The 12,750-nt window shown below is 45.6% G+C and overlaps 1 protein-coding gene across 1 annotated transcript in view; it reads right to left on the bottom strand.

Annotated features, from left to right (window-relative positions):
• Positions 1 to 12,750, bottom strand: part of Tmtc4 (transmembrane O-mannosyltransferase targeting cadherins 4) — a 76,238-nt gene that overhangs the window by 3,160 nt on the left and 60,328 nt on the right. The window contains exons 13-16 of the mRNA XM_045145370.1: positions 12,227 to 12,334; positions 11,969 to 12,110; positions 6,657 to 6,771; positions 5,530 to 5,642 (exon numbers count right to left, since the gene is read on the bottom strand). Of these exons, the coding sequence (XP_045001305.1) occupies positions 5,530 to 5,642; positions 6,657 to 6,771; positions 11,969 to 12,110; positions 12,227 to 12,334 (478 nt within the window). The remainder of the gene's footprint in view (positions 1 to 5,529; positions 5,643 to 6,656; positions 6,772 to 11,968; positions 12,111 to 12,226; positions 12,335 to 12,750) is intronic.

Below are 12,750 nucleotides of genomic sequence, written 5' to 3'. Positions count from 1 at the left end.
TTCCAACTTCTTGGACTCTGCATTTTTTTGGGGGGAGGGTGCAGTCTTGTCTAGCCCAGGCTGACCTGGAACTCACAATGCAATCTCAAGGTGGTCTCGAACTCACAGCGATTCTCTTTCTTCTGCCTCCCAAGTGCTGACATTTTAGAAATGTCATCCAAGGACCGAATAAAAAGACATGAACCTGGCCTATGGGATGTCAGTTCTGAGCTGGTATCTATGGCCCAGTTCCAGCAGCTGAAATGCATTCTGAGTGACCAAGATTTTCCTACCATATCGGGTAAGAAGAGCAAACAAAACATATATCAAATGGGTTTTTAACGTAGCTGTGCTGTTTCTGATTCTCAAACATTTTTATTTAAAACCTGAGACTTGTGAAGACAAGAAGGTCAGACAACTAAAACTGTTCTGCTGCTTGCAAATGAAAGTGTGTCTGCTGAAGAGAACTGTTTTAAGGATGGAAAAAAAAAATCTGGTTTTCCAGACGGTCCTAGATTTCATGTCTTCATTCTCACCTAACTGTTGTAATGTAATGCCATGACCATGACTATTGCTGGCTGATGGGACTAGGCAGCGATGCTGGTGGGAAGGAGGGGCTCGGGGTTTACACCCCTTAGGGGCTGCCGTTCCTGTAAGGCAGGCTGAGCTCCCCAAGCACACGAGCACCTGGGGAGGGCGGGAGGTGGGGCCCTGAGCAAGAACCGAGACGCCGGAGAGCAGCCCCGGACTTCACCAGGGCTGCGAGGGTTCAAAGCTCATCCATTCTATCAGGCTTCTCATGGTTCTGCTCAGGGGGGTTGTGGACTGTTTGTAAGCTGATCTGCGAAGGACTCGGGGTGCTTTGGGACCCAGGCGGTGTGCTGATTCATACCAATGCATACGTGGACTCACACTTACAACTAGGAATAACTTTTAACAACAGAGGAAATAGACGTCATCGTTATCCGAAGTGCTCAGACACCACGCATGTAGCAAAGGACAGACAGCACCCCTGTAATGTGGGTCCCTCTGTGGTGATTTGAATGCAATGGTCCCCGTGTGTACGGAATACTTGGTTCCCAGCTGGTGTCAATTTGGGAAAGTTGTGAGGCCTTTGGGAGGTGAAGCCTTGTTTGCCCAGCCCCAAGCCCAGGAGTCAGAGATTTCCGTTGCGTTACTGTGGAGATGTGACGCCTTTCCCACCCTGACCAACGTCCCCTCAACACTGTAAGCGGAATCAACCCTTTCCTCCCACAAGCTGCTGTGGCCAGCTGTTCTGTCCTGGCAGCAAAAAGGTAGTCGGTCTCTTACGGGAGACCAAGTGGGGGTTTGAGATCTGGGTGAAGGGGAAATGGGAGTGAGTTCAGCCCCAACAGCAGAGGTGTGAAGCACCACAGCAGTCACACCTTCACCCCACGCCTGTACTCTGCAGCTGGGTCCTAAGGGACACTTTGCATTCTGCTCCAATTGGGGAAGACAAAGGACAGGGTGATGTGAAGTTGAAACCATGAATCCCTTCCTTCCTTCTGGCTCACTGACGACAAAAGTCACAATGAAGGCTGCAGCTTGTGAGCATGTCCGTCATGGCCAGCAGGCTCCCTTTGAAGCGGAGAGAGGGTGACCCTCAGGCTTGGAGACTGGGCCAGCAATGGCCCACAGCTGCGACTGAGTAAAAATTATTTCATTTTGGCTTACCTTATACTCGAGTGACATGATGCCTACTATTTAACGTATTTATAAGGGATGGAGACACGGCTTAGCAGTCAGGGCGCTTGCCTGCAAAGCCTAAGGACCCATTTTCAACTCCCCAGATCCCACTTTAAGCCAGATGCACAAGAGATGCAAGCACACAAGGCTGCCCATGCGCACAAGGTGGCGCGTGCATCTGAAGTCTGATTACAGCGGCTGCAGGCCCTGGTGTGCCAATTCTCTCTCTCACACACATCTAAAAACAAACAAACAAACAACAACAAAAAACCAGGTCAGTCTGTTGGGCTTGCCTCAAAAAGAAAAGTATCATCTGGGTGTGGTAGTGTGTGCCAGTAGTTCTGAGTACTAAGGAGGCCGGTGAGAGGAAAATGACTTTTGAGCCAGCCTGGGCTACATAACAAAACATAATGAGACCCTCTCATCTGAAAAAAATAAGGAAAATAAAAAAAACCAGAACGAAGAATGGAAGAAGAAAAGGAGGGAAGGGAAGGGGAAGAAGGAAGGAATTAAGCAAATCATTACGCAGAACCTAGAAGAGGAAAAACAAATTCAAACATGTTTGCTGCCTGTGGGACATGCATATGTATCCAGAGTGTGGGAAACCTCTCAACGCACGCACCCTGTTCTAAACCACAAGGCAAGAAAAACAAACAATGCAGGAAGAAACCAGCAGGGAAACAACGTTAAGAACTAAAAAAAAACAAAAACAAAAAAAACCACAATTCCTTTCTAGTTTTGCTTTACTACATTAGCCTCAAATAAGAAATAAGTGTTTAAATTTAAGTTTAAAATGATCTTTAGAGACGCATTTAATGATCACTCAACTCAAATGATCATTTTGTGTATACAGTTGCCATTTAATAATTACTGATTACTACCTTGTGCATGTTTCCATATTAGACTTTGAGAAGACAGACAGATCATGATCTTCATTTTACACATGGATAAATTGAGGCCAGGGCAGTGAAGTGAGTGCTCTTAGGTGCCAAGGGCTCTAGAGAGTGTGCCATCGTACACAGCAAGGGCATGGTCTAAAAACAGAGTGTGGAAGCCCGGACTGTTTTTAATCATTTTTACCTGCCCATCAACATGCCAGAAATCAATAGGGACAGAAAAAGAGGAACGAAGACACAGCTTCTAGACTCCCTGAAGAGATGGAGGAAGTAAATGATGTGGTGTCAGGAGTGGGGGCACGCCCCTGTGATCCAAGCACTCAGAAGGCAGAAAAATGGCTGAGATTCTAGGCTGCACGGCAGGACCCTCTTTCAAAACCAGGGCTGGAGATAGGTCTCAGCAGTTAGGGCTGCAAAGTCTAATGACACCCGGATTCAATTCCCTAGTACCCCCATAAAGCCAGATGCACAAAGTGGTCCATGAATCTGGAGTTCATTTGCAATGGCTGGAGGCCCTGATGTGCCCATTCTCTCTGCTTGCAAATACATAAATAAAAATATTTAAAAAGAACCAAAGCAAAAAAGAAAAAAAAATAGGAAGGGTTTAGGTCAAAAGTTAGTTTTCCAGAGTGCATACCCTTGTCCCTGGCCTGCCATACCAATCCCCGAGCTAGGGGACATGTCCTCAAGTCACAGCCATATCCCCTTCTCCCACAGCACTTGCCCAGGCCTCTGCGAGGAAACAGCCAGCAACAAGCAGAACCAGGCGCACAGTGGGCCAAGGACAGCTCATATCATAGAGTCGTAATGCAAGAGAAAAGCTACTCTATTGTTTAACATTCCAAAACCAAACAAGAACCTATCAAATGACTGGGAAAGCCCAGTCTCCCCTGTTGGTAGCTGCCCACGATTTTATCTTCTTTCCTTATCTTAGACTCAGCACCCTAGCCTTAATAAGGCCAGGATGAAAAATGTGTAGAGAAACAGAGAAACAGGCTGACTGACTTCCTCACTGTGCTCTGTGGAGGGTTTTCTTCTTTATGCAAGAGGAAAACAAGGGCAACGTGAACAGGAAACCAAGTGGACCTGGGTTCAGTTCCCTTAATAGAAATCCCAGTTTACGAAAAGCAACAGGATAGAAAAATCAGTACAGTGATCGTATGAGCTGGGCCGCTGGGGGACTGAGACTCCTGACACCCTTGTTGACAAACATGCCCCACACATTTGATGTATAAAAAATAAAATTAAGCTGGGCATGGTGGCACACGCCTTTAATCCCAGCACTCGGGAGGCAGAGGTAGGAGGATCACCGTGAGTTTGAGGCCACCCTGAGACTACACAGTGAAATCCAAGTCAGCCTGACCTAGAATGAGACCTGACCTTGAAAAAACGAAAAAAAACAACAAACAATGAAAGTGAGACACAAGGAGCCAGGTGTGGTGGTGCATTTCTTTAATCCCAGCACTCGGGAGGCAGAGGTAGGAGGATTGCCATGAGTTCGAGGCCACCCTGAGACTCCATAGTGAATTCCAGGTCAGCCTGGGCCAGGGTGAGACCCTACCTCAAAAAACTATAAAAGAAAAAAAAAAAAGTGAGACACATGACATGGATCTTACAGAAAAGCACACCAGCAATGTCCAGTGGACAGAAAAGCAGAGGTAATTGGGCCTGGAGAGAGATGGATGAACCATTTCTGTTAGAGCTTGGATCTACTCCATGGCCTCAAAGTGAGCAAAACGTACAGCTGTTACGATTCTGACATAAAATTACTACAGATAAAACATTAAACTGCTATTTTTAAGTAATGATTAAAGTACCTGTTAGACCCTGACCCTAAAATAAATCCCTCTTTCTCCAAATGGCCCAGGCACTGCTTCCTTCCTGAAGTGCTTTCCTGTGTCACCACATGGGCTGTTGATGCCAGTCAGAAAACACATGTTCCCTGACCTGCTTCACCAGGGCCAACCCTCATGGGGAGAGATCTGTGCTAACAAGTTCCCTTAGTGACTCTGATGTTCAAAATCAAGTGTGAGTCCATGGGCATCGGGAACCGCAACAGATAGGGAGGGAGGCTTGGCCACCTCCTCACTAGTCTTGGATGCTCCAGGCGAGCTTTTATATTTATCATTCAGTCAGTCATCTGCACCTGCCTGCATGCATTTTTTATTTTACATTGCTGAGCCCAGGGCCTGGTGCAGCCAAGGCAAATACTCCATCACTGAGCACCCTTCCAGCACCAGATTTAGTCTCTGATTTTGTTGTTGCTGTTGTTTGGTTCTTTTGAGGCAGAGTCTCACTCTAGCACAGGCTGACTTGGAATTAACTCTGTAGTCTCAGGGTGGCCTTGCACTCAAAGCGACCCTGCTACCTCTGCCTCCCGAGGGCTGGGATTAAAGGCGTGCGCCACCACGCCCCGCTCTGGTGGGTTTTGCTGGTCAGGCTCTCTAGGATCTTGCTGATGTTTTCTAATTCAGGGGAGGGGCAACCTTGGAAGCAGTAGCAGCAAGCCCTGTCTCTTCCATGGCTGGTTATGCCAGCACCCAGACAACCGCCAGCTCTCTGGCCCCACCTCGAGAGACTGGTCTACTCCCCACACAATAGCTGTGGCTGGGCACTTCCTGGGCATGCTGTTACTGCACCTAGAGGTCCTCACACTAGCCATGCAGCTCAGGAGGCCAGCATCAGTAGCTTGTCCTACTTCCTGGCTCTGCCCTGGGACTCTCTTCCCGGTCTGTACATGACAGCGGATGGGTTCTGATGAGAAAGGACACTGTGATTTAATGGGCACGCCCATCTGTTGAGCAATTTTTCTGGGAAACAAACGGACCGAGCCATTTGTTGTGATCACACTGCCGTCGATCCGGCCTCACGTCAGAGGTTAACTGGGCAGAAGTAACGTGAGTGGCTCCTGTCAGCTGCAAGAACTCGCGGCCTGCGCTCTACACACCTTGTATTTCTGGGACTTCCCCAGCACGTTGGCCAACGAGAACATGAGAGAGTGATCATTAGGAATCAATTCCAGTGCCTCTCTTCCAACAGCTTCAGCCTGGGCTAGATTACCTGGAGGTGGGGAAAAATGGGAACAAAAAAAAAAAAAAAGTGCTAATGTTGTAGTTGCGTTTTAATTTCTCTCTAGCATTAATAGGTTTACATACGTTATACATGACTCTGAGAACGCTGCTTGGAAAAATCCATGCTGAGTGTCCAAGACGCGTGAACGTGCACACGCGCAGCCTTGGGAACTCAGCAAAAACCTGACAGGATATGCAAACACCTTTTGATTAAACGTTATAAAACCTAGTTTCAACCCCTGCCCCCCACCGCACAAGTTATACCCAACCCCAGAAAACAAGCCTCTAAATTAAGAGCATTATAGCAACACTTTAACTTCCGAATAAACGAGCACCTGTTCTTGGAGGTGGCTTGCTACCTTTAAATTCTATTTACCATGGTATCTTAAAGGATGGATACATTTTTTTCTAAAAACTTAAAGAAATATTTTTTTAATTTTAAAAAGAGGGTGAGGGCTTGAGGTGTAGCTCACTTGGTATACGTCTGCCCAGCATGTGCAAGGCTGTGGGAGTGATTCCTAAGACTGGGGAAGGGGAGGAAGGGAAGAAGAACCCCCCCCCCAACTGGTTGAATCGGCTGAGAAAGCAGACCATCAATCAAACCATTAGCTTCATCTTAGTACGAATCGGTTGCTCTTAGTGTGGATGCAAGGGCGTCTCCTGAGTGTGCAGCCCGTGAATCTGGGAGCAGGGACCTGCTCCGCCCCGTCAACTCAGAAGCCACTGATGCTCATGCACGCGTGCGTGGTCCAGCGTGCTGGGTGAGCGGTGTGGTTAGAGGACAGGCTTCAGAATAAATGAGACACGACCATACCCTACCACCAAAACGCAACACCGATTCCAGTGGGAGGATGATGTTCATGAACATTATATTCCAATGTGTCAAAGAAAACCATTTTCTAAAAAAATAAAATGGACATGTCTGTAATACATGTGAGCCCACAGTTAGGCTGTGATGTGGGCTGGGGATGGCTTCCTCCCCACCCTCAGCCTCTCTTCACACCTGTGTTGTCCAGGAGGATGATCATGTTGTTCCAGGCCAGGCTGTGCTCCGGCTTCAGCATGGTGGCATTCCTCCACGCGCTCAACGCGGCCACATGGCGGTTTAGGTCTGCATACTTTAAAACAAAGCAAATCCCCCACCCCCAGTCAGTATTTCAACCTTTCTGCTTCTTTTCCTAAGACATTACCAACAAATGACCCCACAAAAACCACATACCCTGTATTTCTAGAGCTTCTGATTTGTTCCTAACAAACTCACTCACATTTCAAAACCACTCCGCTGTGGTGGATATAACTATATTCCCCGTTTTACACATGTAGCAACTAAAACAACAGGGAAATTAGTAATTTGCTCAGAGTCACTCATCTAGAAATGGAAGACCAGGGATTAAAATCAGTTGGTGGAGGTCCTGAGCCTGAGAGGTCTGAACTGTGTAACCTACTTTGGGTGAGTTCAGGTACTAAAGCAGACTTCAGATTCCTAAGAACACACTGCTCCTTCCTCCTGGAAGACCTCCACAGTCCATCCTTAATCAAGTGTTATTCGGAACAGTAAACGAATATTCTATGTGATGAGAAAGCTGTGTGTGTCCAATTCACTTGTGAAGAATGATCTAGGGGCCTCTCTCTGTCTATACCTAAACGCACTATGAAAATACAAGCCTTTCAGGTGTACTCTGTAACCTTCCTGGAAGACTCCTAGGGTCATGTAGAATCCCCAGAGAATCTAGAACCTGCCTGCCTTGTTTAGGAAGGAGATACCTATCTGTTGCTTTCTTTTGAGAGGAAATTTCACTTGCCATCAATAACAATATAAAGTGGCTGGCTCTAATCTGCATAGTTAAGAAAAGCCAGAGAAACAGATAAAGGATTCCTCAGCAGGCAAGTTTTTGGCTCTCTTGAACCCAATTCTAGGGCACGTTTCATCTGAATGTTCTCGATCCTTTACCCTCGGCTAAAAGTTCAAATGACATGAATTTATCAGAGCGTGAGGCTATTATTTCCTTCCTTCCTGCCAGGCATGTTTCTCCTTAGACAACAGAAATATTTTGCTTTTTGTCCCGTGACTTGCACAACAAAAAGCGTATTCTGAAAGGAAAGAGTTTAATGAATTATGAAAACATTTACAGGCATCCTTTTGCTAAAGGATTTCTCACATGATAAGGAAAATCAAGTTATAATGTTTTACCATTTCAAATAAAAATATAGGGCTGGAGAGATGGCCCAGCGGTTAAGCGCTTGCCTGTGAAGCCTAAGGACCCCGGTTTGAGGCTCAGTTCCCCAGGTCCCACGTTAGCCAGATGCACAAGGGGGCGCACGCGTCTGAAGTTCGTTTGCAGAGGCTGGAAGCCCTGGCGCACCCATTCTCTCTCTCTCCCTCTATCTGTCTTTCTCTTTGTGTCTGTTGCTCTCAAATAAATAAATAAATAATTTAAAAAAAACTTTAAAAAAATATATAGTTTAAAATATAAAAGTTTGGGTTTCTTAAGTCTACCAGCATTCAGTTGTCTCTATTGGATGTCTCAGTGATTTTTCAAGTCATATCTCTCCAGCAAGTGATATACATTTCAGTCATCCATCAGATGGAATCCATGGTGGCACTCTTAACTTCATTTAAAAACACGGCAAAATTCTTCACGTATTTTTCTGTGTATTACTACAATTGCTTCGTTGTTACTATTGATTGACGGTAGAATCGGGCAACAGACTTTCATTTCATCTCCACATTTACCTTCTTATATACAACCACTTCAAAGAAGCAGTGAGAAACAGCGATTTACAGATAGCAAAAAGCAGTCAGGTAACATACATGTTATTCACCTTTATTGAGCTCTGGGATGCTGGAGTGAGTAGTCTGCAAACTACATTTCCCAGGCTCCTCTGCCACTCGATTTTTTGTTACATCTCTGCCACAGATATCATAAGCCTAAGATGAAGGGGGGCAGTGGACCCTTCTCTTCCCCTGGCTGTTTCAGAAGTGGCTCGGTCCCCCCTTCCAGTCTCGGGGTTGGAAGCAGTGGTCCTTCCACTGTGACCTCAGCTGTTAAGGTGCGGTGTTCTGAGTCCTTTCTCTTTCTCTCATGTGCTTCCCCAAACCTATGTGTTTCTTTAGTTATTAATCTCTATACTAATATCACTTTTTCTTTTTTGTTCTCAACATTCTGATTAATTCCCTGTGCTAACCCTTCTCTGTTTAAAATAACCATCACGTTTTCCCTTTTCCAGGTCGCATCATGACTGATCTAGATGACTGGCTTCTGCACCATGAATCACCTCACGCAGCAATATCTGCGGCCACTCTTACTGTACATCTCCAGGATCAGCAATATGTCCTCAATAATCCAACTCTTCCTCATTTCCTATTCCATGAGAGAACTGAATTATATCCCCTTCTTATCGGGGTCCAGAAATCAAAGCAGATCTCTGTCTCTCATTATAAAAATGTGACTTCTAAAAGAGACACCTTGAAGTTATCAAGTTCCTATTTGCTGACTTATATATAAATGGGTTGGTTGAGCTGTTAAAGATTAAGCCCTTAATGCTTTCAAGCTGTCAAGCGGGCAAACGCAGGATAATTAAACCACAACGGAGGCCTTACATGAGCAGGACCCGAGCACAAGGAACTCCGTCTCGGGGCGAGATAACCAGTAAACAATGGCCAGGTCTCCACTGGTTCCGTGCTATGGACACTGTTCTCGGGGAAAACGTAATGAGTCCCAAGACTACCGCACGGAACACGAGCTCGGGTCTTTCCTGCGCTCGTCTCTCTGGATGTGACTCCTCTAGGGGCTCATTTAGCATAGACTCTGCTTTCCAAATCCTGGGCAACAGCAGTGACAGGCAGCTAGTAGGGAGGAAGGGAAGATTCCAGAAGAGCTTTAAAGGAGGCCACACACACACACCGTGTGTGTGTGTGTGTGTGTGTGTGTGTGTGTGTGTGTGTGTGTGTGTCAGGAAGCTGCAGGCAGACATGCTAGCTTTGCCAGAAATAACCTAAAAGGAGCTACTTCCAGAAGGGAAAGAGAAACAGGAACAAACGGATTCATAGGGATGCCAGGTCTAGTATGTCATTCAAATGCGTGTTTAAGAGACCCGCTACACAGAAACCCTGCCCCCACCCCATGCATAGGAAGTCAGGCGTCATAGCATGTTCGTTCTCCTCCTCCTCCTCCACTCAGCCTGGTCTCACTTGGTTAACTTCTGCGGGCATGGGCCCTGTATGGTATGTGCCTGCGTGCTCTGGTCTCTAGTGACATCATTATGAGGTTTGACTGTGCCCCCCACCAATCCTCACACCCCCATTATCCCTGGAAAAGATTTAGATTTTCTTCAATCTTCTTGTTTCATAGAGAAAGCAGATTCAGTGTGTTTAGATCATAAACCATGAATTTTGAAATATAAAATAACACAAAAATGCACGTGAGGTCCCAGCTCCTAGCCAGCTGATGATGGACACCAGGAATATCATGCCCTTTGGGAAGTAATTCCCCTTCCTGACACTGTAGCAGACACCTAGAGATGGTATCTTCTGATGGAAACCTGGTAACTAAAATATATATATAATATATGTACATATATATATATGTATGTATGTATGTATGTATGTATATATATGTATAAAATTTATATATATATATATATATATATATATATATATATATATATATATATTTTTTTTTTTTTTTTTTCCAAGACAGTGTCTTGCTGTAGCCCAGGCTGACCTGGAATTCACTATGTATTTTCAGGATGGCCTTGAGCTCACAGTGATCCTCCTACCTCTGCCTCATAAGTGCGGGGACTAAAGGTGTGCACCACCATGCCCGCCATATTTTGTATTGTTTTTTTTTTTATGAGGCAGGGTCTCACTCTGGCCCAGGCTGAACTGGAATTCACTATGGAGTCTCAGGGTGGCCTCGAACTCATGGCAATCCTCCTACCTCTGCCTCCTCTGTACTGGGATTAAAGGCATGTGCCACCACACCCAGATCATTTTTTTTTTAATAAAAAAAAAAATTTGTATGAGCATTATTCACCCACTTAAAGTGACTTCTGCAGGCTGGGAAAGGCCAGTCTGTTCTGTTCATCAGCCACGTCTCTCCACACTGCTTCTTCCACTCTAAATCTACCTGCACAATCATGGCTACTAGTCCAGAAACAAACTTGGTAAGACCAAAGTCATTCACATCATGGCAAAACAGGAAGCCTGTGTTTGCTATAAAAAAACAAACAAACACATAATCCTTTCAAGCTGCTCTCCCTCCACAGGCCCTTCTTCTCCCAGACAACCCTTAGTTCCAAGTTCAGACACTAATGCTTCCGGGATGCAAGATCAGTGAGGTGGTATTTTCTACTATTTGAACTCAGATGTTCTGTGCAGAGTCTGAATTCCTGTATCTCTGATGGGGTGGGGGTCATATGGATGAATAGACAGTGTGGGGAACTCCTGGTTTTGATCACACAAGGCTTCCACTGAATACAGATGCTTCAAGCATTTCCTACAAACCTTGGACACTATCCTACTTTTGAGGCTAAAAGCTAGGTAAAATTTGGAAAAGTCATATACACTCCTTTTAAAAACCTCATCACATGCATTTATTCCAGTTTGTCTCAGATGAACCAGAAGAGGTCCCTGTGGCAATTTCACCTAATAAATCTAAAGACACTGGGAACACATATCCAGCCTCTTGAATCCAAATTAAAGAGTTGGCTGAGGGGAAGACACACTCCTGTCTACGGAATGTTGCTACTTGTGCCACATTTTCTTTGTCAAGAAAATCAAGAGCCATCAGCTCTTTGTAAATACTCTGTCAATAGCCAAAACCACAGAGCTGCTTTGGAACACCTCATTTTCTATTTCCATTAAGTTAACAGCAAAGTCCTTTCAAATCTGCGCCCTAACTTCCCAAGCTCGCTTTTGAGGAAGAACCCCCCCCCCCCCACCTTACGAAGGAAGAGACCTGCTCCCCTGAGGGCAGAGAACGAGGAAGCTCAGAAACCAGCTACAGGTTTGGTTTCTCTTCAATTCAGGTTTCAAAAACAGAAATGGATGTTTATCAGGAAGTAAGCTTTAGAGTTCTGTTTTCTAGGGCAGAAATATTTTCATTTATTCTATTGTTTAACCTTTGCCTTAGAGATTTATTAAACAACTTGACTCTCACTAATTAGGGCTTCAACACCACATACAGGGACATCAAAAGAGCTACCTTGAAATGAGATAGATGTGAAAGAATTTCATAATATGCCCAGTGCTAGATAGACTAGCGACGCCGTTTTATTTTAACTAAAAGAAAACCCGGGGCTCCCTATCCTTACCAGCCGCCCGAGGTTGTAGTAACAGTCTGGGTATTTCTTCCTGTGTTTAATTGCTGTCCTGTAACTTTGCTCGGCTGCCTGAAACCGTTTCAGGCTATTCTGCACTATGCCAAGATTCATCCACGCAGCTGCAAAGTCTGGCCTGGAAGAGCATTTTTAATTAAAAAAAAAAAAGCAAGAAAAAGAAAGGGTTAGATGACCATCCAATGCATCAACTGTGTCCTTTGTCCCCGGCAGAATTATGAAAACAATGCTTACTGTATTTGGACAGCCAGAGACAGCAGCTCCTCAGCTTCTTGTAGCTCATTCCTTTCTTTTAAGATATTTCCCAGATTATTCATAGCATGGACATACTTGGGATTTAATCTGGAAGTTGAGAGAATAACCAAATCAGCGGTTACGTCTTCACCAAACACGGAGGACTCATCAGAGAGACCTCAAAGGTGAGGTCTTTCAAGGGACAGGCCTGTGTGTGTGTGGCAGTTGAAAGGTAAAATGTCTCCCAGAGCCTTGTGTGTTCTGGATACTTAGTATTCAGCTAGTGGCAAGTTGGGAAGGTTGTGGGGCCTTTGGGAGATGGGGCCTTGCTGGAGGAGGGGTATCCCTGGGGGCAGGCTTTGGGGTGATATGGCCCAGCTGCAAGCCCAGGGCAAGGACAACTTCCTTCATGCTGCCGTGGAGATGTGACCGGGGCTTCCTGCTCAGGCCTGTCATGCTTTCCCTGCCGGGATGGAACTTGCTCCTGCAAATGGGAACCAGAATAAATCCTTTCCTTCCAGAGC

Source organism: Jaculus jaculus, chromosome 3 (assembly GCF_020740685.1).
Source record: "Jaculus jaculus isolate mJacJac1 chromosome 3, mJacJac1.mat.Y.cur, whole genome shotgun sequence".
Taxonomy (NCBI): Eukaryota; Metazoa; Chordata; class Mammalia; order Rodentia; family Dipodidae; genus Jaculus; species Jaculus jaculus.
Note: the sequence above shows the minus strand (reverse complement) of the source record. Positions and strands in the feature narration are given on the sequence as shown.